We start from the raw sequence: 25060 nt of genomic DNA on the forward strand, positions 1-25060 counted from the left end.
TATTTAAACTCATTATATTCTCTGTAGTTCAAATATAATTTTAGTCCATTGTCAATTCAGTTTATAACCATTTTCCAACCCCATTCTGACCATGTTTATTAAATGGCTCGTTTGTTGCTGCCTTACCTTTAAGCATTTTCCTGTGCCACTGGTTTGCATTTAATGCATTTGGGGATATTTTACCAGTCATGAAACTGTATTTGCATCATTACATTTAAAGATGGCTTGAAACGGAAGTCTTTTATTCCCTTTTGTGACATATATCTGAAATGGCTTCTCAAAAAAGAAAAAGTGTAGGATCTTGATTTATTGGATGGTTGGATCATTGTGGTTTGCTATTGCTGTGATCTTGTGATTGACAGGTTCTCCTGACCTCATGCCACTAAGCTGGTCATCAGAGAGGAGAAAAGATGTGCACGATGAATTACTTTTAATAAACATGCAATATTCCATTAAAAGCTTTGATGTTTTGACGACTTGATGGTTTCGTGGGGAATTCATTGTGAAACAGGCCGTTACTACTACAGGCTGAACGATTTGGGGGGGGGGGGGGGATCTAATTGCGATTTGATTGCAATTGCTAGTGAGTCCAATATATTCTGCATCACTCCATCTTATTGCAAAGCCTCTGTGATGTCCGAAACCCAAGGATTTCATAACAAACAGGTTATTGCAGCTAAAGATAATTATTGCAGCTTTAGCTAAAGATAGTCTTTTGAAAGTTTCGAGCTCTGAAAGTTACAGTATATTCTCATGATATGACCCCTTTAATTCAGAAAACTACATATTATGGTCTGCTTATTACAAGGACCCTAAGGTGGACTCGTATACCCTGCAAGGCATGTGAGTCATCTCTCATCTGGTATTTATTGTATGTTATACAGTGTATACCACATATAAAGCACTGAGGTCATAGTGAGAGCTGCAGTGTGGATAACCCACAGTTATCTTGTGGCCTATCATCAGTTCTAACAAACACAAAGCTTTTGCATTAGTAGAATTCTGAAGCCCTTAGACGTCCACCATCCTGGGTTTTGAACACCATCATGGAGATTTTTCCAAATCAGATGCTCATAAGGGCCGTGACACATCAAGCCACGTCTCTGGGGCTAGTTTTTGCAGCGTGTTCCACACATTGGCTCTAGTTGGGCTCACATTAGTCTCCCGTATAGCCAGACCTTCAGAGTGACGGCAGAAGTTCACAGTTTGTTTGGTTCTGCTTTATGTTTAGGGGTGTGAAAATGTAACGTAGATGTCCCTACAATAACAGACCGGTGTGTAAAACTCTTGGACTGATTTTAAAGAGTCCAACTTTACATACTTTTTTGAAAATCCAGTGTTTAGTTGATCCTGAAAAGTTTACTTTTTGTGCTTGATTGATTGACTGGAGGCATAAAAAGCTGTCAGATTCAGTGTGAAACGTAACGGTTGTGCATTTTGAGAGTTTTTACTGGCCATGAAATTTGCATTATTTCTTTTAAAAACAGGCAGTTATTACTACTACCCATGTCTGAACGATTTGGTTATTTCGGTCTCAATATAGACTAAGCTTTACTTTTTGGTTCCATCGTATGTGCATTTCTGTATGTGCATTTTTTAGAGTCTAATTGATTTTCTATGATCATTAAGAGCATGCCACTGATGCTGTCAGCTGCAATGCACAGTTCATTCCTGCAGCGCTCTTTAGGATGACTTCAGCATCGCTAGTGCCACTGCGTGACCAAACATATTACGCATCTGTACATAAACAGATGTCCTCATTGAAGTTGCCTTCAGCATAACTAATTGTGCAGAAATATAACCAAAAGGTTGTAAAGCGCTTTGTAACATATGGCTATGGAAAGATTATAAATCTGACAAATCCCATAGAGCGTCTGGTTTTGAAGAGTCTGACTGGTAGGTGACTGATTTTCAGTGAACCTTAAGCAATTACATTAAAAGTACTGCACTGTGGGACAACTTGGTAATATGGTGAGAGCAGTGAAAGATGACATGTGGGGAGGGAAAATGAGAGAAATCGAGGCTTGTGGGAGTCAGAATAAGAAAAAAAAATTCCCTGCAAGAATAAAAAAAAAAAAAGAGGTGTAAAGGAATGAGGGATGCAAAGCCTCCCTCTGAGCAAACACATCTCTGAATCAGACACACCAATTTAGACCTGGCTCTCTCAAACACATTTGTGAAAGGAGCTCTTCAGCTGTAAAGTCCACGCACACGAGCACACACACACACACACACACACACACACACACACACACACACACACACACACACACACACACACACACACACACACACACACACACACACACACACACACACACACACACTAAACGGACTGAATGAGTCTCTTCAGAGCTCTGGGGAAGCAGGATGTTCCCCTTCAGGACATATTTGAGTCTTTCAGCTCTGGAGAGCCGGCAGGACTCCAGCAAACAAACATTCACAGTCACAAATGCAATTTGTGTGACAGTTTGTCCTAGTCTAAAACTTTTTGTTTTACTCAGAACTCTATTCCATTAGCAACTTGTGCTCGTTTGACAGCGTTTGTCGTTGCTTCAGTAAGGCTAGTAATGCTGTCAATAGAGTTGCTAATGCCACCACTGAGCTATACTAACTTGCATTAGTTTAAAGAGAGAGAGAGAGCACGTTAAAATAGTTAATTGGTGTCATCTTACGACTCAAATTGACCATTGGCTGTAATAAACTGTCCTTGGAGGAGTTCAGTACTAATTTATATCATATTGTTAATGTATATGTATAGGCAAGGGAGCAAGCAAATTGTTGTATGCTAGGGTGATTATATGTTATTATATGTGATAATATGTGGCTAGGGTGATTATATGTTATGTTGTGAAAGACTGTTTCTTTTTAAGCTAACCCATATTTCATGTCCATGTTATTTTATTTATTATACATAGCCATATGGTAAATGGGATTATGTATATGCAGCTCATAAGTATCACAAAATTAATTCAGACAGGGTGATAAAAGATCATGTGATCGTGATCACCCTGTCAGGGTTCATTTTGTGTTAATGACTAAATGGCTGCACATTATCAATGATGCCATTTTTTTTTTTTTTTTTTACAAAACCAAACTCAAATTTTTCAGTTTAGCTGAAAACCAAAACCAAAAATGAAGTTTCAGTAACTCAGTTTGGGTAATTGTGTAACTGAACTCTTAATGCTGTTCAGGGTGTCGTAGTAAAGTTCTTTGCCAACAAGCTTCTCTTGATATTTCAGCCAGAAAATTGTATACATTGTTACTGTAGCACAATTTTTGGTTACTGTGAAGTGCGCCCACACCGTTGACTTCTTGTGTGCGTGAAATAGACACTGAAACAGTCAAAATGAGAAGCGCTAATTAAACATCACTGTTTCTGTTGATTTCATCCCCCCAAAAGCATTTAGGCCAAAAATTCTCCTTTTTTTATATATATATATATATACAGTATATTTTTAGTTGCCGAATGTATTCCTCATGAGTTATGACTGAGGATTATGTCATAATATGCTTATCAAATTTCCTCCCGCTATTGCTGCCTAAATAAAACATGAAATCGTGAACGTGGCAAGTATAGATTTAAAAAGTAAGTGACAAGCGAACGCTCGTTTTGTTGTGTTTATTGAAAAGGTTTTGATTGACAGCATAATTCCGTCAGGCACAGACTGATAGAGTGTAAAGAGGTTTAACAGCTCGTAAGGGCCACAACTGAAACAGAACGGAATGTTCCACATAATACAGAGATATGGAAAAATAACAAAACACTGTTAGTCAACTATTCCACTCTTTTGTTAAACAGAGAGGGATGCAGATGCTGAATGACTTTAATTCTGCAAACATGTTACCTCACCGCGTGAAGAAAGAAATCTACCTGGAATGCAATGTAACTCTTCTGTAAGAAAATACTGTAAAGAAGTTTTCATCCCTATTAAAACAAAACAAAACAAAAACACACCTATATAAAATCTACTCGACGTACAACAATCATCTGCAAATTTAAATCTATAACTTAATTTAATATCTTAATTCTAATAAGAGCTGAATGGCACTATCAAATAGAGCTTAAGAGGAAAAGAACAAATGCGTAAAATGAAAGAGTGTTGACATCAGACCAGTATTGCTCGTCATCCAGCCGCTTTAAAAGTGCTGGGGAAACACGTCGTCCTTTGACACTGTCTGGATGTTCATTGTAAACATTGTAAAGAAAACTTTCTTCAACCCCTAAATGCATCTCGGCTCTACCTCCATCCCAAAACACAAAAGCATGAAGGAATGCTGGCCTTTTGAACAAGATAAGGTCGTGAAAGGAAACGGATCAAATAAACATAAATACGAGGAAATAAATAATGTCGATCTGTGTCAAGGAGGGAAAAGGACCAGCAACATTGTTTGATATGTTTGAAACAATGCAAGAGGGCTGTCAGTAGTAGAGCGGAGGATGTGGAGGTGAGCCAGAGGTTACAGGTTGTACAAAAAAGGAAGCTGAGAGCGATCGCTTGCCCTGCCATCCCACACCAAACATTAAACGAAGAACTCCACACGTAATGGACAGACACTGTATCCAACAGAACATGATGTCCCACAGCTGGAAGAAGAAATTACAGAACAACGTCATCCATATCTTTGAGAACCCAATCTGAGAATCAAGGTAACAAAGTGCCGTACAAATATTTACTTTATCGCTTTAAGAAACACCCTGCTTATATCTTTTACTGACGTGGCTGTACATTCAAACCGTACGTCGCAATATTCAGCCACTCAACTCCCTCCCAGGCACTTAACAAGTACAAAAATGCTATGTTTTGCAGGAGGAGGGAGCTGTACAGTCATCTCGTATCAAATCTACAGTTTTCGTAGTTTAGCAGCAAGCGAATCATCCTCTTTTTCTCCCCATTATATATTATTGCCGGCTTTCTGCTTGAATGCAATTGTCTGAGGACACCCTGAGACACGACCAAGCTATCCCATAATGCTTCGCTTAGATTCGCAGGGCCAGAGACACTCATCTGACAACCATGCACGCTGGAGTTGAATAGCGATAACGGTTCTGTACTCATTAACATAAAACTCAGAGCAGAGAGAAAGATTTTGGCACTTTGCAAACACACCGACCCGGAGGATTACCTCAAAAATGTCATTATACATATTCATTAGCAAAAGAGCAAATAAGAGCAACAAACTCATAGTATGGTTTCACCATATTTCTATATGCCATGTTAGGTTTTACCCACATAGCACTCCTTCATATCAAAGAGCTAGATGAAAGGATCACAGCGCCCATCTTCAGGGAAAACCAACACTGTTTTGTTTTTTTAAACACTATGGTGAACAGATCTGCTTATGTCACATGCATGGAAGCCCAAATATGACGTTTTTTTTTTGATACTATACAAAAATAATGAAAAGTGCTTTAAGTGTGAGTCTGACAGGAGTTAAAAAACAGTGCGGTTTCCTCGTGAAGAGCAGGAGCGCTTGTGGTCCTTTTATCGCGAAATTCAATACTGAGATACGGGCAAAGCAACTTCTGGTATACTTATTTCTCGCTTTAGAATTCATAATTTCATCCTCTTACTCTGCTGATATCACCAATTAGTTTCTCATACATTCTTGTCAATGTAAACAAAGAAATGGAAGGAAAAAAAAAAGAAGCAAAAATAAATCTTGCACTTCTGTGGTAAATAACTTACAAAATTTAAAAGAAAAACCCTTTGTTTACAGTACCAAAACCCGACTATATTTTTAGACCCCCTTAAAAACCTTATGTCTATAAATAGCTTTACAAATATACATGTTAATTCAAATAAAACTTTTGTTTTGCTTTTTTTTTTTAGATTAAATGTTTACATGATCTCAACAGTGTATGCTCACTTGCTCTTTTAAAATGTCATTTCTTTTCTTTTTTTTTCTTTTTTTTAAGTACACTGCTACTGACTGCAATATGATACATATTTATATCTATATATTTACAATAAAAACTTTAAGATACATACAAAGCACACAGTTATATATCTTCTAATTAATTCTCACATCTAGGAGACCTTTTTCTCTTTTCTCGTTAAAAAAGGATGAAAAACGTTCTTTGTGAGGAGTGGAGAGGAGAGACTGGCCATGGGTTTGATTCTCACTCCAGTCAGATATTGCTGTAAAAAACCCATCCTGTCCACACGTGACAGGACGACTCTGTCTGCCGCTTCAGAACTGTGCTGTTACACAGTGTTGATCCGTTCTTTTTGTTTCCTGTCCAGCAATTTGTCAGTCTGTTTGTTTTTTGGTAGGCACGGAATGGTTTGACCCTTCTGACTGCGTCGCGCAAAGGAAAAACGAAACTGGCCGAATACAAAAATAGGAATTCTCTTTTCGAAGACAAAAAGCTGAATAATGATTTGGAAGAAAAGGAGGAGCTGAAGGACAGGGGCGTAATCTGTCCTTCAGACCTGTGACCAGTTGGAAGTCTGAAGCTTCTCGTTGAGCATTTCATGAGATCCACACTGTGCCAGGAACCCCCGTCTGCACTGCCACTACATGCTGGTCCAATGCAGCAAACCGAAAGATCCCCACAAACCACCGTTCCTTATGTTCTTATGACCCCATTGCTGTGGTGGTGATGTTTAGGGAGGCAGGGCTCGTCAGGTAAGGAGTCGTGAGCAAACACGGAGTCGTCGCCGGAAGAACAGGTGCTGTTGGAGTCCGGACAGGTAGGCGAGTACTGCTCGAATGGTACCGACAGGTCCAGATACTCCTAAACCATCGAACGCACACAAACACACACACGTCAGAATTGGCTTTAACAGTTAAGTGTTAAGAGTTAAGGTGTTTGGTTTGATGCACGAGAGCTCTTACGTCAGTGGAGGTCATGGAAAGAACCCTGTCGTGATCCTCCACCAGCTGTCTGAACGTGGGTCTTTGTGAAGGAACGGCGTGCCAACACTCCCGCATAATCATGTACCTGCACAAAACAATATGTGCATTTACTGATCAGTGCCAGAAATTAACTTGATTGATGGACAATTGGTGCATCCACACCTTGTCAGAATTACAGAGTTGGAATAGTAATTATAATTTATAATTTTCTGAGAGCTCAGACTTGCGCCACCTGACTGCAGCAACGTCATGCGGAAACACCCAAAATGGCTGCGGCTTCAGCAGTAAAATGAAGTTAAGCATTTATCTTGTAATATTTCTATTTAATAATTCTTTTAATTGACTGTTAATGTCATAATAATTAAATAATAATCTAAAAGTTTAATACAGTTTAACGTAGCTAGAATTAACTAAGATCCTGCAAAAAAGGCATTTGCATAACTACTGTTTGTTGTATTGTGGTTTTGTCTATTGATTAGTCAATTTAAACAGATTAATGTTGGCATTGAAATATATAATTTCGAGTTTTGAGTAGAACTTCTGAGTTGTCATCTAGTAATGACGGTATTTACGACATGGCCTGCAAATATTCACCCCCTTGGAATTGGTCTATATAAGTCAAATACTTCAAATGAATCGAATCTGAACCATTACAGCTGTTACTTACTAATTCAAATCAATATAAAATTCAAGAGTATCAGTAAATAATACACAAGATATAACAAGGAAATTACGAGATTCACACCAAGAACGATAACTATAAAGATAACTAAAACGATAACTATATAGGTGTCCACACCAACGCACAATAACGTAGGACGAGCTGTTTAAAGCAGGATGGATTTTGATTGGCTGTCAATGTTTTTATCGTTCATCAGCTGAAAAAAAAATCCCAACAATATCATTCCTCTGTGCCATTATCATTATAGTTGTGGTGTGGACTCTGCTATTCTTTCGCATTTAGAATGACTTTAAAACTATCTTTATTGTTATTGTCCTTGTTGTAAATGGGCCTTTAGATTATACAGCTCCATGCGTTCTACCATACATGGTTGTCATATGCCATTATAGACTCAGCAACATTATTTTAAGAGATGAATAGTAAGTTTTAAGAGTTTTTCTAGATTAAAATGAAAAGAAATCGTAATCGTACAGTTCATGAGTGCAGTTGGCAGGTTTGTCCATTCGATGTCCCTCCTTCAGCAGTTTAAAGAGCTCCTCCACTGGGATACCTGGGTACGGTGAGCCGCCCAGTGTGAAAATCTCCCATAATAAAACCCCATAAGACCACCTGAGATGCAAGAGAGGTCACAGTTCAGAGCAAATATGGGAGAAAAATCACACATTTACATTAAAGTACAAAAAATAATACAATTCAGTGAGAAAAAATGCCGAAACACTTGTTAGGCCACTATTATGCTGGTTGTGCTTGAAATAGTGGCGTAACAATACTCTCACTATCTCTTTCTGTCTGTCTCTCTCTGGGGTGTAGATACTTGGCAGATGTGAGAGAGGAGTTTTGTTGGTTCTCACTGAGGCTTATAATGTATGTCTGTGATATGAGACGCGAATCTATTAAACTAGAGCGAGTGTGTGTGCACGCGCATATGTGTATGTGGGTGTGTGTTATCACAAGCTGCTCTGTTAACTCAGGGCTCTTTTGTTTTGGCCCCATTCCTCCCACGCCACCACTGAGCAGTGCTAATCAAATTAGCCACGCTAAGAGACAACAGGAGCTATGAGCCAGCTAATGCTACCCGGCCAAATACATACACACATACTGTACAACACACAGTCAGTTAGAAGCCTTATGGGGGCTGAATAATTGGCTCGTCATTATATCACTATCCGTTCATTAGCTTTATGTCACAGTCAAATCTCATTTACACCCATCAGCGTGGTGCTCTCTCTTACACACACACATACACACACACACACACACAGTGAATGAAAGGCTCACTGCTCATATATCATAGCATAAGTAGAGCCTATAGGCAGAGGGAGATGATATTATTTTACTATTGCTGTCTCAGGCCAGCTGTGATTAAAGTGTATTTAGACATATTGGGAAAGTGCAGTTCTATGTACCAGTCTGAGTGTGATGAATGTGTGTTCGGTCTACAGAGAGACAGTGTGCAATATACTAACATACTAATCAAAACCTGCTGCGCAAGTACACACTCTAGTCTGCTAACATACACTCATGCAAAACCACTCAAAAGTTTTGGGTCAGTATGATTTTTATCTTTAAAAAAAAGAAAAAAAAGAAATTAATACTTTTATTCAGTAAAATGCCTTAAATTGATCAAAATTGTTAGTTTATTTGAGATAGAAAACTTTTGCAACATTATTAATGTCTTTATAATCCTTTCCATTCAATGTACGTTTACACGACAACAATGTACTAAAAACGTAAAACGTACAGACGACATAATCCCTGTTCATACAGATCTGTAAGAGCGATTAAAAACGTTGAATTATGAATGCTAGGCCAGTAGTTGGCGATGTAAATTTGTAAAGAAACACTACGTGCCTTTAGACTGAACACATAATACGCGTGCACATGACATCACCGTTTTCACAAATACATGTTTTTGTACTTTACACAGTGATGATAACGGTATCGTCTTCAAAAACTTGCACTTTGAAACCCATTTTCAAAAGTTAGCATTTTTAAGGCCCCCAAAAACGCTGTTGTTGTGTAAATGAACGCTCAAAATGCATAAATTGTTTTCAGTTTTTAGTTGAAAACAGTGTTGTGTAAATGGACCCTCAGTCAGTAAGTTATTAATTCAGTAACCGCTCTGATGAATTGAGTGATTAAATGGATCATTACAATCATTAGCTGCTTCAAACTGATTACTTGCGAGTTAGTGAATCTTTTTGATGGATTTATTAAATAACTCCTTTTGAATTGGACTATGTAATAACATGTACTGTAATAACATGTTAAAAAAAAAATTCATGTCTCCAGTTCCAGTGAATTCCGGTGCAAGAAACACTGGCACACTCTCTCGGATGGCTTTGAATCTGTTGTTGCAGGGTTATGGTGTTCACTTGCATTCCTTTACCGCTTGATGAACTTTATGAACAAATGGCATGAAGTGATGGAGAGGAAAAAAAAGAAGAGGCATGCATGGCAATGTAAACTCACACATCACTCTGGTGCGTGTAGACACGGTCGAACAGTGCTTCTGGTGCCATCCATTTGACGGGGAGACGACCCTGAAAGGACACAGATCAGTCAGAACAACAGCGGTGCTGACCCAGCAAGACATACAGACGCCCATCGAACATCAACAGGCCTGCAGCTTAATCTCCTACTGTCCTATCTAATAAATACACTTCAGCAGTTCACATCAACATCTTCCCTCTCCCCAATGTGCTCTAATCTCCAACTGTCCCATCGAATATCCAAGACTTCACCAAACCCACCCCACTAAAACCCGCCATCACAACACCTAACAGTTCCATCCAACACCATCTATTCTACCAGTTTTAGGAACCTTGTTTGATCTTGCTACAAGCTACTATAAATTTATTTAAGGTATTTTAACTACTTACATACTATATAGTGGGCGAAAAACAATATGTGAGCAGAGTACTATATCTGAATTCATAGTATTCATAAAACATTATGCAAAAACTGATAACCTACTACTCGCGGTGAGATTCTAAATTGCGCATCCGATGGGCACTTTACTATCCCATGAGGCCACAGGAGAGGATTTGTGAATGGCAGTGAAGCAACGCAACTGACGCGTAGGTTGCATGACAATGACAATGACAACATGGCAGATGTAGTACGGCTGAATTTAATTCATACTACACATTCATAATACAGAATGTACTTGTTTAACGGTCGTAAAGTAAGTTTCAAGGCAGATGTAGAACATACTCTATACAGCATGCGATTTCGGATGCAGCTCAAGTGTTTTTACCATAGCTAAGCTAATGGCATGCTACTGAAACTTTTTAGTTAGTTACACCCCAATACTGCATTTTACAATGCACAGTGGGCCAGGTAAACCGCAATGTGTTCAATACCGTCCAGTCCTCGCCAATACCCACACATTCTTAGTACCAACTCCAGACCTCATTCAACAGTTAATTGATTTATAACAATCTGCTCATAAATGCACCTTCAAAAGTTCCTGAACTTGCACACACACTCATTCGACTTCTACAGGCTTGACGTTTCTAAATACAGAGTGCGCAACCACATCTCTGTGATTCAATCCAATGCCACCCAAGAGCCCTATCCTTCAAGCATTCTGAGATTGATAATCAGTGTCGACTTACGTTGGTGGTCTTCTTGTAGTAGTCAATGTTGTGCACGTCTCTAGCCAGGCCGAAGTCTGCAATCTTCATCACGTTGTCCTCGGTAACCAGAACATTCCGGGCTGCGAGGTCCCTATGGATACACTGGCAACACAAACAGAAAGAGGGCCATCCTTTATGCACAAGTCTGATAAATACACACTAGGAAAATAATATCTGGCAGCATTTATAAACTTTATAAACATTACAAGCCTCTTAAATTATTTCTATTCAAATAAGTTTACAAACTAAGATAAGTAGATGTGTTACCTTCTTTGAGGCCAGGTACTCCATACCCCTGGCGACCTGATAGGCGCAGGACACCAGGTCTTTAAATGTCAGAGTTTCGTTTGGGATCTTACAGGTGTCAAATGAGTAGTCCATCCCAGGAGGCCTTCTTGCCCGCAAATATTCCCTAAGATTCCCTTTAGAGGCATATTCCACCAGCACATACAAAGGACCTGTATGAACACAGTCAGAAACAATTCAGTCAGAGAAAATCAAAGCCGAACATCAAAGCTGTGATCTTATGTGTGTGCGTGCACTGACCATCTTGTGTGCACGCTCCCAGCAAGTTGATGATGTTCTTGTGTTTTCCAATCATCTTCATCATCTCCATTTCAGACACAAGGTCCGACAGGTCCTTATCTGTGCCATCATCTAAGAAAACAGTTACAAACATCAATATTGTGAAATATTATTACAATTTAAAATGTAATTTTAAAAATGAAGTTTCAGCATCATTCCTCCAGTCTTCAGTGCCACATGATCCTTCAGAAATCATTATAATATGCCGATTTGCTGCTCAAGAAACAATTCTTATCATTATAAATGTTGAAAAAATATGTGCTTCTTAATATTTTTTGTAGAAACTGTGATGCATTTTTTCAGGATTCTTTGATGAATAGAAAGTTCTAACTAGAACAGCAATTATATTTACAAACATAAAATTATAAATAGAAATCTTTTGGAAATATTATAAACGTCTTTACTGTCACCTTTGATAAATTGTATGCATCCTTGCTGAACAAAAGTATTAATTTCTTTAAAATCTTACTGACCCCAAACTTTTGAATAGTAGTGCATATATTATTAATGCCAGTTAAACACATCTACAATGTTAGAGTAATGAGATTTGATGAAACTGAAAAAAAATTTTTTTTGGACCATTATGATACGATTTTTTTTTATTTTTTTTGCATTACAGGAATTAAGATTCGGAAAGTAAATGTGACCTTGGAATGATGTTTTAAGACATTCAACCATAATTTAAGTCAACTTATTGATTATGTTATACATAAAACATAAATGTAATGATTTACAGCATCTGAACACACTAACCTTTGAGCATCTTGACAGCAACAGTGAGAGGTTTGTTGGGTTTCTCTTTGTCAATCCCAATGGCTTCAGCCATCACAACCTGTCCAAAGCAGCCCTCTCCCAACGGTTTTCCCAGCGTCAGTCTGCTACAAAATCATCATTTACAGTGAGCAAGGAACTAACTATTTGCTTTAGAATTAGTCTGATGATTATGGTCATTTGATGACCACTTCAGCTTTTAACTTACTTTGTACGTGGAAATTCCCACTTGGGGTCAGAGGGCAGTTCAAGCTCAGAAACATTGGGCAGCATCGGCCCATCGCTGGATGACAGGCGGGCGATCCGGACCAATGGGGTGTTTGAATTCATGGAAGAGTTCGACTCCAAGGACACCTGCTTGGGTAAAGAATAAAAACAGCATGTTATTGTCTCTGAAAGTGAAGAAGAAAGCGAGTGTAAGAGCGAGAAAGAGAGAGAGAGAGAGAGAGAGAGAGAGGAAGAATCAAGATGTCTATTTTAAGAAAATCATCAACTCAAGTGTTGTGCTGCAGACAGAAACATGGTGTCTGTTCCTCAGAGGACTGGTCCTGAGAGAGAAAGGGTTGTAGCTGTCAGATCTCCACGTAATGGACCACAGAAGTGTGTGTGAAGCAACATTTCCCTGCTGCCACGAACACACAGGAATAATCTGAAGATTCGCTGAAAGGGTGCAACTACCTCATTTCTTTCGATGCACAGTTGATGCACAGAGATAAAGTTAAACATTCAAAAGAAGCCATGGCATCATCATAATAAAAATGAGCATATCGAATTGTGATTGGTCTTCTTTCTTGCATCGATCTGCATCTCTTTAGCCATCCATAACTGACTTTGCATAAGAATTAATGTGTGATGAATGTCATGAGAACGACAATTGCGTAAGTTTGCTTGTAACCGGAGGACGAATCCTTGCAAGCACTGCGATTTCCTTTAGGAAATGCAAATCTATGTAGACTTTCATGAAACACTGAGAAAGTATGTCAGCAACCAAACTGTCTGACAATGATATCTCAATATTTTCAAAAATCAGAACTAGCTCAAAACACACACCTACACAGACACTATTTGAAGAAAAGGAAGAAAAAAAACACTGCAACATGATTATGTAGCTTGATTCCAGCGTGACATTGTCAGGCTTTGATTGCTGGAAATAACTTGAGGGAAAAAGAAGAAGAGATCGAGAGAGTGACAGAGATTAGAGAGACGGTGTTTCAGCTGCAGCTGCTGTGATTTAAACTGTTTAACACAACTGGGAGAGAGCGAGTTTCACCATGATCTAAACACTGGCAGTCACCGGGAGAGCATTAATATTCCACTGCCACATTGCATCTATGACATCCACAGTACGTCTTCATACACACAAACAGCCCAACACACTACACGCTACAAAAGGGTGAAAAAGATGCATTCAAGGCAATTCAGAGAGGAGATAAAGAGAAAGGAAGATAAATGGGCTGATCAAATCTTGTATCTACTTTCTGTTACCTGTCTCTTGAGGGGGAATTTGGACAGTTTTTGAACGGGCGGCGTGGGGAGCGTCTTCTGCGTGTTCATCCGCATACGGCAGAGGATAATGATGACCATGGTGAGGATGAAGAGCACGCAGCCCGTCACGTAGATGAGAATGTCCGCGTAGTCATCCTCTCTCTCCATCTCCACCGCTGACACAGAGCACAAGAGCACAGATTAGACGTGTGTGATGACATTATGTGACAAATGTACCAATGTGTTGACTTTTACGTTAAACTACTGTTGTGAATGGTAGTGGAGCGACTGATGCTGTAGGTCACATGACAATGACATCATGATGCATGTAGTACATATGGTCACATATTCATTCACTATATATAATGTATTTTAATTTTAATGGTTGCAAAGTAGGTACTTATTCAAAACAAGTATCTACTGAGAGAGTATGTGATTTCTGACAGCCAGTATTAAAATGGCCCTCTTTTCTAGTCAAGTCAAGTCAAGTCAAGTCAAGTCAAGTATATTTGTATAGCGCTTTTCACAATACAGATTGTATCAAAGCAGCTTCACAGTATTAAATTAAAATAATACAACAAGGTTTGTTTCTAGTGGAATTTATTGATTGATAAAATCAAATTAAATATCCCCAAAATATCCCCAACTGAGCAAGCCAAAGGCAACAGTGGCAAGGAACCGAAAAACTCCATCAAGTTACCTAATGGTGTCCTAAAACTCCATTAGGTGACCCAATGGAGAAAAAAAAAACCTTGGGAGAACCCAGGCTCAGTCGGGGGCCAGTTCTCCTCTGGCATTTATGAACTAGAGGCCGGATTGTAGCTTAAAAGATTAAAAATATTATATGAATGCCTGGCTGAAGAGATGCAACTTTAATCTAGTTTTAAACTGGGAGAGCGAGTCTGAGCAACGAACAGTATCAGGAAGACTATTCCAGAGTTTTGGGGCTAAATGTGAAAATGCTCTCCCTCCTTTGGTGGTTCTGGATATCCTAGGTATGACCAAAAGCCTTGAATTTAGTGATCTTAAAGAGCGCGATGGATTATAGGGCGATAGAAGGTCCGTTAAATAGACTGGAGCTAAGTCGTTTAGGGCTTTATAAGTCAGTAGCAATACCTTGTAATTAATACGGAACTTTATAGGTAACCAATGTAGTGATGATAAAATCGGTGTTATATGATCATATTTTCTTGATCTAGTAAGAACTCTAGCGGCGGCATTTTGGACTAACTGTAGCTTGTTTATTGAGGATGCAGGACAACCAGCTAATAAAGCATTACAGTAATCTAGTCTCGAGGTCATGAATGCATGAACTAACTTTTCTGCATCAGAAACTGATAGCATATTACGTTGCTTAGCAATGTTTCTAAGGTGGAAAAAGGCTGTTTTTGTAACATACGCAATATGATTTTCGAAAGACAGGTTGTAATCGAGTATAACACCCAGGTCTTTTACTGTAGAGGATAAAGTAACAGGACATCCTACGATGTTAAAATTGTTTTGTGAGAGGTTTTGTGGGCGTTTTTTTTAACCGATAAGTAATACCTCTGTTTTGTCTGGATTTAATAAAAGAAAATTACGCGTCATCCAATCTTTTATATCTTTAACACACTCTGTCAATTTGGATAATTTAGCGTTTTCATCTGGCCGTGATGAAATATATATTTGAGTGTCATCAGCATAACAATGGAAACTAATTCCATGTTTCCTTATAATATTTCCAAGTGGCATCATATATACTGAGAATAACAGAGGGCCTAACACAGATCCCTGCGGCACTCCATAGTTTACTGGAGTTGACTATTAGTGTTGTCTTTCATTATGGTCCAAAATGAGCACTTATCCCATGCCAAATGCAAGCAAAAGCAAACTTGTAGAGTTTTGCTTTGATAAGAAAATAATTGAAGTTTTATTAGGGACTATTATCTGAAATTAAATTATGGTAGTCTGACCCTCACTGATGTAAGCAATGCAAAATATTCAAGGATTCAAACATACCAGCATTTCCTCAGTGGAAAATTTGCAAACAGAGGTTTATCTAGGATGCCTTTTTTCTAGAGCTAAATGTGGTGACACATATGTGGAGTACAGAATCAGAGGAATAAAATCATAATGTGAACAGCTGAAGGATAAATAGAAATATTTATGGCCGGTAAATTTTCCCCATTCATCCACCTGTGTTCATTTTGGACCCTGTTTATTTCTAATGCACATAACCACAAAATTCAGTTTATCAACTTGAATAAAACATGAAACCAAAAATAAATTGACCACTAACTACAGTCTCAAGACTTTAATTGAAAAACTAACAGTAATTTAAGCAACAAGCCCTACTAATGGTTAGATTAGAGATCATCTTAAGTCAATCATTAATTTGTTTGTTTGAAGTTATAAAGCAGAAGGCCTGCAGTTAATTTACAGCAACCTTACAAACTAATTAACATGCCATCGCGCCCCCATGCAGGTACAAACATCCCATAATGCCCCTCTCTCCGGGAGGCTTATTTGGCACTTGTGTGATGAGCCCCACAGATAGAGTTCAGTGGCTCTGCACGAGACGAGCGATTTTAATTACAGCAGCAGAACGGAGAACTGGATAACGGGATGAGAATTAATGAATCAGGCCTCCCAGATACAAGGACTGTGTGCCATCAGTAAATACTCCGGTAAACACGACAAGCACTTCCATCATGAGCGCATGTGTTATCGAGTGGAAACAGTCCATGAGAAAAACCCATCATCCGTCGTTTTTTCCCCTGCATATGTCATGTTTAAATCTAAAAACAATTACAAACTACCAGGTTGTTCTTCAGAGCACTTTAGTCTAGTTGGCATATTTAATTTGACATGATTAAAAACTAGGCTGCCGTGATTAGAGTCCATAGAGAATATCACTGAAAACATTTCAAAAACATTTTAACTGCAAAACTATGAATAAAACATGCAAAGACAATAGGGAAAACGGGAAGTATAGAGACTTGGGAAGAAAGGAGTGAAAAGAAACCCCAGAGAGTGAGACTAGTATACCTGGTAACACTGTAAGCCAAGCAGAGTGATGGTTATAGCCAATCGAGTTCCCTGCCAGACAAGTGTATTGCCCCGCATCCTCAAAAGACACATTGGTCAGGTAGAGAATCTCCAGCTCTTTATCCGTAGTATTTATTCCCGCAGTCTGGAAAAGTAGGGAGAGACGGAGAGAGAGAAACTCAGATGCGTAGAGCACAACCCTTGAGAAAGGACCAGCACCCAGCACCGGGAGGAAGATCAGTTAACCCATCACCAGTAACCCAGAGATCCCACAGTACTGCTTATGAGATGACCAAGAAGCAAAGTAAAACCCCAAACCCTGGCGGAAAATGTAACGCCCCATCAGCAGCAGCGGGTCACTTTGTTGTCATCCATAATGTGTTTGAGGTGCAAAGAAAACATAAAAAGAGCCAGGAAGAATATTACCAGCTTTAAGCTTAATTTAACCTCTCACTAGATAAAACTGACACCTATTTATGTAGAAGTGTGTGTCCCGATTCTCAAGAGAGCAGTGTGTAGGGTGTGAGGAAATCAATAAGAATGTGATGTGGCACAGTCTCTGCTCCTATTCAACATGCCCTTGTTGCATTGATTGGGGAGGAAGAAGAAGAAGCGAGCATTTAAATGAGGCAGACATACACTCGCCTTACATAACAAGTCCTTGAATCAGGTCACCTTATTTATTGTGTGAGAAAGGGGCGAGAAGAGCAGTGAGAAATAGAGAGAGATTAGGGGAGTTTGACTCTACGCCACCAAGGTCTTTGACTGACAGCGGCTGTTTAGAGAGAGATTTACCTGGCTGGGACACTGTGAGCCAGAACGTATTCTCTGAAATGCCTAAAAAGTTGTGGGCTCTGCACCCGTACTGGCCTGCATCTCTTTCTGACACATTATACAGAGTCAGCGTATCATGGGCCTCTTTTACCTTACTGACAAAACTCTGCAGAGAGACACACATACTTAGTCAGAGGCGAGCACGTTCACACATGAACACACACTTAATGATTTAAAATACTCCAGCAGCTTGTTGTAGCACTTCGTTAAGATACAGATACACTTTCAAATTCACTAAACAGTTACGCCACTTGTTATTTCAGTACAAAAACTTGCATCTTATTCACTAACCACCCACAATCCAGTTTAAACTGTCAAAAAATAAAGGTTCTAAAAGGTTTTTTTCACAGCAGTGGTATAGAAGAACTATTTGTGGTTCCCTAAAGAACCTTTCAGTGAACAGTATACATTTTTATAATCTAAACAACTTTTTCCACATTGTTTGTAATGGAAAGGTTCTATTGCTGTTAAAGGTTCTTAATGGAACCATCGATGCCAGTAAAGAACCTTTATTTTAAAGAGCATATCATTTAAATAAATTGAAGTTGAATTGTAATTTGAACATATACTGCAGGAAACATTTTTATTTACATTTTTAATAAAAAAAAAAAAAATATATATATATATATATATATATATATATATATATTTTCTTGTTAAAATCATAAAAATCATTTTGAATTATATTACATTTCTTTGACTTGAAGTTAAATTCAAATTTCAATTACACTTTCTGTTTGTGAATTGCAAACTGGAATTACATTTCTGGAACAAGCTCAGGAAATGTTGCGAGCTGGATTCAAACTCGTTTCACCTGCACTGGCGCCACAACTCAACACGCTGCTAGGCAACTGACGTCCCTGTATGTTATAATTAAACGCTCAAATATTGTCTTTAGCCCCTTAGTCCACACATATCGGTTTCTGTATTTCTTTCAGATGCTTCATTTGCTTTATTCTCTGTTTCCGTTCTTTCCCTTGATCGTAGGCGTTGCGCCACACATGATCTGTCGCTCAGCACTCTCAATCTGGGAGGGCTGGGGAAGGCTTTAGAGGGTGCGCAGATGAGACTGCGGGGAAGGGCAAAGCCGCCGCGCGGCTCCCAGTAAAATACTGTTTCAATTATGTGGGAGTCTAAAATAGCGTGGCGGTCTGGCCAGCCGACGCACTCCCCTCCTCTGCCTGCTGACTCGGCCCTTCCCTCGCTTCCCGCACTCATTTTTTCCATGGCTTTTTCGGGAGCCTCTTCCCTCGTTCCCTCCCTCCTTCTCTGAAGAGAGAGTGGGGCAGCACAGCTAATGGCTGTCTCCCTGCGCGACGCCACCGCGGCGGTTAGCTTAGCCCAAAACAGATGTCTGCCTCCTCTCTCACTCCTCTGAGAGGAAAAAGAGAGCGAGAGCCCCCTAATTCTCCAGTTGCAGAGCCTATAGTGAGATGCTAACATGGGTGGGATTAGGAGTTGGAGGGAGGTGCTCTTAGAGTCACTCAGAGCTCACATGAGACTTAATATGTGGTTTAATTTAAGCTGCACTTGGACACATTTTGAAAAAAATGCCATCAACAATGTTCTATTCTAACAAGCACAAGCTAACAATGTTTTCATAATTAAATCGTTGTGTCCTACACACTACAAAAGATCATTCTCTTAAAAGTGGTTCATTCATGAATTCTTCTGATGTGCCAGTATAGATGACTGTACCTTAAGGATGTTGACGTAGGGGGCGCCATTGGGCCCATACTGGCTTCCGTTCACCTCGATGTGTTTGAGCCACTGGATGTGTGGCTGAGCATCACTGTACACCTTACAGTGAAACTCCACGTCACTGCCAACCACCACTGTCTGATTGGCCGGGAGTCCCGCCTGTAGGATGGGCCGGTGAGGAGAGCGTTCTGATTGGACAAGAGATGGGGGCAGTCAGAGATGAAGTTAAGTTTAAGTTAAAGGTTGAATGTTGAATGTGTGTGTTGCGTGTTCATACCCAGCACGTCGAGTTGGTAAGTGTGTTTGATTGTCCCGTATTTGTTCTGCACCACACACGTGTAGTTCCCTCGGTCAGATGGAACGGCGCTCTCCATGACCAAACTCCACTGCTGATGCCTCAACTAGAGAGAGAGGATGACAGAGACAGAGAGAGTTTTAATAATAAAGTGGGACGTTACATAAGAGGTCCACTTGAATCCTTCCTCAGGTTTTTCTGTTAGCTGAAGAAAAGCAGGTGCTAAATTATCTGTGTCTGTATAACGTTATGAGTAAGATCCACTCTGCTGATAAATCTGAATTGAATTAGAATTAAGGAACCAAACAGAATGCAGAATTGCAATTCAATGTAAGGAAGTAGAATTAAAATGAATGGAAATTAATAAACCAGATTTGTTTTAAACTAGAAACATATTAAGCCTATCAGATTAGATAGATAGATAGATAGATAGATAGATAGATAGATAGATAGATAGATAGATAGATAGATAGATAGATAGATAGATAGATAGATAGATAGATAGATAGATAGATAGATAGATAGATAGATAGACAGATAGATAGATCACAGACTTGTTTTATTTATTTATTTTTGGGTTTATTTTGGAATTCCTTTATCATCACCAGATGTGGAAAATATGTAGATGGGTCCTTCACCTCATACACACACGCATATAAACATATACATCCATTCATTCATTCATAGAGCACACTCTAATTGTATATGGCTCTCTCTCTCTCTCTCTCTCTCTCTCTCTCTCTTCTCTTGCGCACTGTCTCTTTCTCATTCCTTCTCTACGTACTTCGAAGGTCTGAGTGGAAAAAAATGTAACTGTGTAAATATTATGGGCTGTGTTTTTGAACAGTTGCATGGTAACACCAACTGAGAGGGCAACACGCACATAGACAAACACACATGCCTAAGAAAGTTGGCAAGGGCGCCTGTGCCCCCTGCACTCCTCCTCCTCCCCCTTGTCTTCTGGATCCTCACCTCCTCTCGGTTCGTTCTCGCTGGCTCACTGTCACACAGTGAGCCTTTGGTGTTTGCTGATTGACACACTGCATGGTACGAGAAATGTATGAGAGAGTATGTATGTATGAGAGTAGTTGGCATATGTGTCCATTGACTTTTTTAAAATCAAGATTTTAGGCTCAAATTAATAAATGTATAAGGGAAAATATTGTATATTGAGTGTCCTGTAACTAGTCAATTTTAAACTATCCTGCATTGAGACAAATTCAGTTTTAAAAATATGTCTCTCAACCATTAAAAGGTCATAAAGACTACTACTACATAATAATAAAAGAACAAGCAAAATGCTGTTCAAATAGTTTAAATGAAATAAACTTTCATAATAGTTGCTAAACGGTATTTAGAAGAATAATCTAAAATAATAGATCCCTAAAATAATCAGAAATTAACTATAAATTAACCCTTAAAATCAGTGATTATATTATATTATGTTCTTTTATTTATTTTTTATTAAATAGACCAAGAATTGAACCTTGGACTAAAGGCAAGAAATATTCATCTGAGCTACATCAGCTCATGCTCAGGTTGGAAGCTGAGCCCCATTGGACTGAAATCCAGGTTAACTTCCCAAAAGTATTTAATGTCAGCTACTCATGTCCAGTGAGAGTATGAGAGGGCAAGAGTTTAATTTAGGACCCTATCTTACTTGAAATTGACATTTTGTGTGTGTGTAAGACATTTATCTCAATCTGTCAGCTGAAAAGAAATGCTGTGAGGAATTCTCAGCTGTTCCTCAATCTACCCGAGCTCTTTATCCAGAGGGAACGGGAGGAGAGGGTTAGTGCATTTATCCCATCCTTCATCAAAAGATAAGAGCTGAAAAGTGTTGTGATGTCGCGCTGTACCCTGCTGATTCAGACACAGAAAAAAAAAAACAGCACGAGAATGACCCAAGCCAAGGTTCGATAATCAGTCGAAAAGACCTGCTCAAATTCCTCCCCGCATTATGCTGTTAACATATTAAGCCTCTTTAACTCTGATGTCAGACTGGGGTTAGGAGTTAAAACTAGTGTGGTGGATATTCATTCAGTTCAACTGAATTGTGACAGAACTTCAGAGAATATTGGGAGTAAAGGGACTCAGGAGGTGGCAAGAAGCTCAGGTCCCTCTTGAGTATGTGTGTGTTTGTGTGTATGCGTGTGTCCAGGATTTATGGCTGTGTCAAAACGGTGCGGGCTCGTTCCGACAGCGGTTCTGTTTAATTTGACCCACAGAGACAGGAAGCAAAAACAACTGACCCCAGGGTTAGTCATTAAAACGACAAAACTGTTTCTCTATCTCTCTCTCTCAATGGAAAGTGGTACTTTCTATTAAGTGGTCTTACTGAATACAACATGTTTCACCATTAAAAGAAGCCATCAATATTGTACAGACGGCCGGGGTTACTGTGATTTTTCCAAGTAAGACATGTTCCTGGATCAACATATTTTGTTGATCCCGGAACAACATTCTTCTCCGAAAATATAGTGCTAACCCTACTCCTACTCCTGAACCTAATCCTACCATGCTGAAAAATCTAGCATAAACCAGCATGAATTCCATGCTGGTCATGGCTGGTTTATGTGGGTATAGTGCTGGTTTAGCTGGTGGACTAGAAAAGTCATGCTGCTCTCAAGCAAAATGGAGCTGTCAGTCAATGATTCCAAAAAGTGTATAGTAAAAGGTGTCATTGCAGTAAGGAGCATGAAGTACAGTAGATAACATATGCTGGTCCACCAGACAGCAGCATTCCAAGCTGGTCACAGTGTGCAAAATATACCTTTGCTGGTGCACCAGCACACCCGCTTCCCATGCAGGGGACCAGCAAACCATCAACAAGAATCCCATTCTGGGAACCATCAACCAGCATCCCATTCTGGGAACCAGTAACCACCATTTCATGTCGGGGCCAGCAAACCATCAACCAGCATCCCATTCTGGGAACCAGCAGAACAGCAACCCATACTGGTCCCAGCATTCAAAACATACCTTACGCTGGCACCAGCAATACTCGATTTTCAGCAGGGTACCCACCACTTATCCGAACATTCAAGTGGGATAGAACATTACACACTTGACTTTTAAACATATTTTTACACATTAATGAATAACTAATTGCACCCAAGCACTTCATAAAGACATATACTGCTGTGGCTTACAGACAAAAGAGACATTTGTTGGTGGATTAGAGATTCAGCATTTCATTACTGATGCTCTAAGCATGGTGGTCCCACAGAGAACTGTGACTGAAATTGAGTCATCTCTCGGAGGACGCAACAGTCTTTCTCCACTCGCTCGTCAATTGAGCTGATGAATATGTTGCGAGCTGCACACGCTCTCAAATGCAGCGTTTTCAAAAAACATCAGTGTTTATGTGTTCGTGAGGTGTGACTAACCCACAGTGCCACAGATTAGCATTCTAATAATGCGACTTCGGCTGCCATATGTGAGCATGACAAAAGCCACGCCTCCCCCTGTCAATCAAGATCTCTAAATCGCCACGGCAACACCCTCTCAGAACCTCCCCCTTCTGATGACTCAATAGAAAGGTGACCTCTGACCTTAGAACCCTGCCAGTCAGGGACAGAAAGTGTCTGAGGTGTGTGTGTCTGTTTGTAAGTGTGTGTTTGTGGTAATGTGTGTGTGGCTCTTTGAAGGGGAAAGCTGTGGGAAAGTCAACTGTCTAAACAAAGCCATGGATCGTTTCAAACAATGAGAGTACGGCAAGTGACTCATTTTCTTGCATTTAAAACTCATTCTGCAATCTTAACGCATTTAGTCAGCAATTAACGTCGCCAAAGAGGTAGTCAAACTTGCAACCTGCTCCAGCGCCAATAGAAACATAATCACACCATTATTGTTCCCCTTGCCATGCAGAGAAGAGCTTTAAGATGCTGATCTCCTAGAGAAGTCTTCATGTTTAATTTAGCATGACGCTCTGCGTTTTAACACATCGTTGAGTGCGTTATCAAGCCATCAGGCCTGTCATATCCACACACACACAAGGGAAGCACAAATACTTACGCATATATATATATAAAAGCCGTGACTTTTAGCCTTGGTCTTAATAGAGACAGAAGACATTTAGGATGAGCTGTCAAGCCCCTGTGTATGTGTGTGTTAAATAAAGCTATTATGATGCTGTCAGAGATCTCTATGCCAACAGTGACTGTGCTGATGCGGAGGGCAGGTCTAGTATAAAGGATGACCCTGGGTCAGTGTGGACCCCTGGTGTGTGTATACGTGTGTGTTTTTGTAAGGGCGGGATGGTCACTCCATGGCTATGGAGAGGTGAAGAGGTCAGTGTTTTGTTTCTAAATGTCTCTCTTAGGAGACACTGGTAATTTTCTATGCGTAAAGGTCAATGCAAAGCAAGGCTATGTTAAAGAATCTAATTGTGTGAATGTGCGTGTGTGTGTGTGCAAACATCACTCAGAAGGTCCCAGTTGCTAGTTTCAGGGTTTTCTCTTAAAATTCTGTTAATTTAGAAACAAATGAGGCAATTGTTGACGTACAGTTGTAGTATACCGCTATAAAACAAATGTGGATAGCATCAGAAGAACTTGATGAGAAACACTTCATATTGAGACTTTCATATCTTGGCAAATATACTAAAAACTACTACAGTTTGAGATCTCATCTGAAACTCCAAAGGACATGTGTGAAATTACTGGTGTCTTTTTCTCAAGAGAAAAATCTGTAAATGTGTTAAAAGTAAAAGTCTCAATTTGTTCTCAATGCTATCTAGAAGAAACAATTGAGAGAGAAGATCTAATTTGTGATTTTTCTTTGCTATGGGGAAAATATGTGCCTCTTAAGGAAAGTTGTGATGAATAACGCTGTCATATTTAAAGGGATAGTTCACCCTAAAATGTAAATTCTGTCATCATTAACCCACACTCACGTAGCTTCAAACCTGAATGACCTGTATGACTTTGAACAGTTTTGGTCACCATTGACTGAAAAAAGAAAACCCTCAACAAGAAAAAATTCTCAAAATATCTTCTTTTATGTTCCACAGAAGAAATGTAAGTTTAAAACAACATGAGGGTGAGTAAATGATGACAGAATTGTATATTTTTGGGGTGAACTATCCCTTTAATTGTGTGTGTGTGTGTGTGTGTGTGTGTGTGTGGGGGGGGGGGGGGGGGTCATTGAGTGCTAAGGAGCAACAGCTCTGAG

The 25060-nt window shown here is 39.5% G+C and overlaps 1 protein-coding gene across 8 annotated transcripts in view; it reads right to left on the reverse strand.

Annotated features, from left to right (window-relative positions):
• Positions 1–3626: 3626 nt before the first annotated feature.
• Positions 3627–25060, reverse strand: part of fgfr3 (fibroblast growth factor receptor 3) — a 44887-nt gene continuing 23453 nt past the window's right edge. For 2 of the 8 annotated variants that reach the window (XM_081350489.1, XM_081350485.1), the window contains exons 9-21: positions 19868–19991; positions 19588–19778; positions 17056–17200; positions 14029–14204; positions 12752–12900; positions 12526–12647; positions 11734–11844; positions 11455–11645; positions 11167–11289; positions 10019–10089; positions 8018–8155; positions 6844–6949; positions 3627–6742 (exon numbers count right to left, since the gene is read on the reverse strand). In XM_081350489.1, the coding sequence (XP_081206615.1) occupies positions 6575–6742; positions 6844–6949; positions 8018–8155; positions 10019–10089; positions 11167–11289; positions 11455–11645; positions 11734–11844; positions 12526–12647; positions 12752–12900; positions 14029–14204; positions 17056–17200; positions 19588–19778; positions 19868–19991 (1815 nt within the window). In that variant the 3' untranslated portion in view covers positions 3627–6574. Of the gene's footprint in view, positions 6743–6843; positions 6950–8017; positions 8156–10018; positions 10090–11166; positions 11290–11454; positions 11646–11733; positions 11845–12525; positions 12651–12751; positions 12901–14028; positions 14205–17055; positions 17201–17850; positions 17996–19587; positions 19779–19867; positions 19992–25060 lie in introns of all 8 variants that reach the window. The other 6 variants (XM_081350488.1, XM_081350483.1, XM_081350490.1 and 3 more) reach the window with 5 other exon arrangements.

The sequence above is a fragment of the Scardinius erythrophthalmus genome (genome assembly GCF_964197995.2).
Source record: "Scardinius erythrophthalmus genome assembly, chromosome: 21".
NCBI lineage: Eukaryota > Metazoa > Chordata > Actinopteri > Cypriniformes > Leuciscidae > Scardinius > Scardinius erythrophthalmus.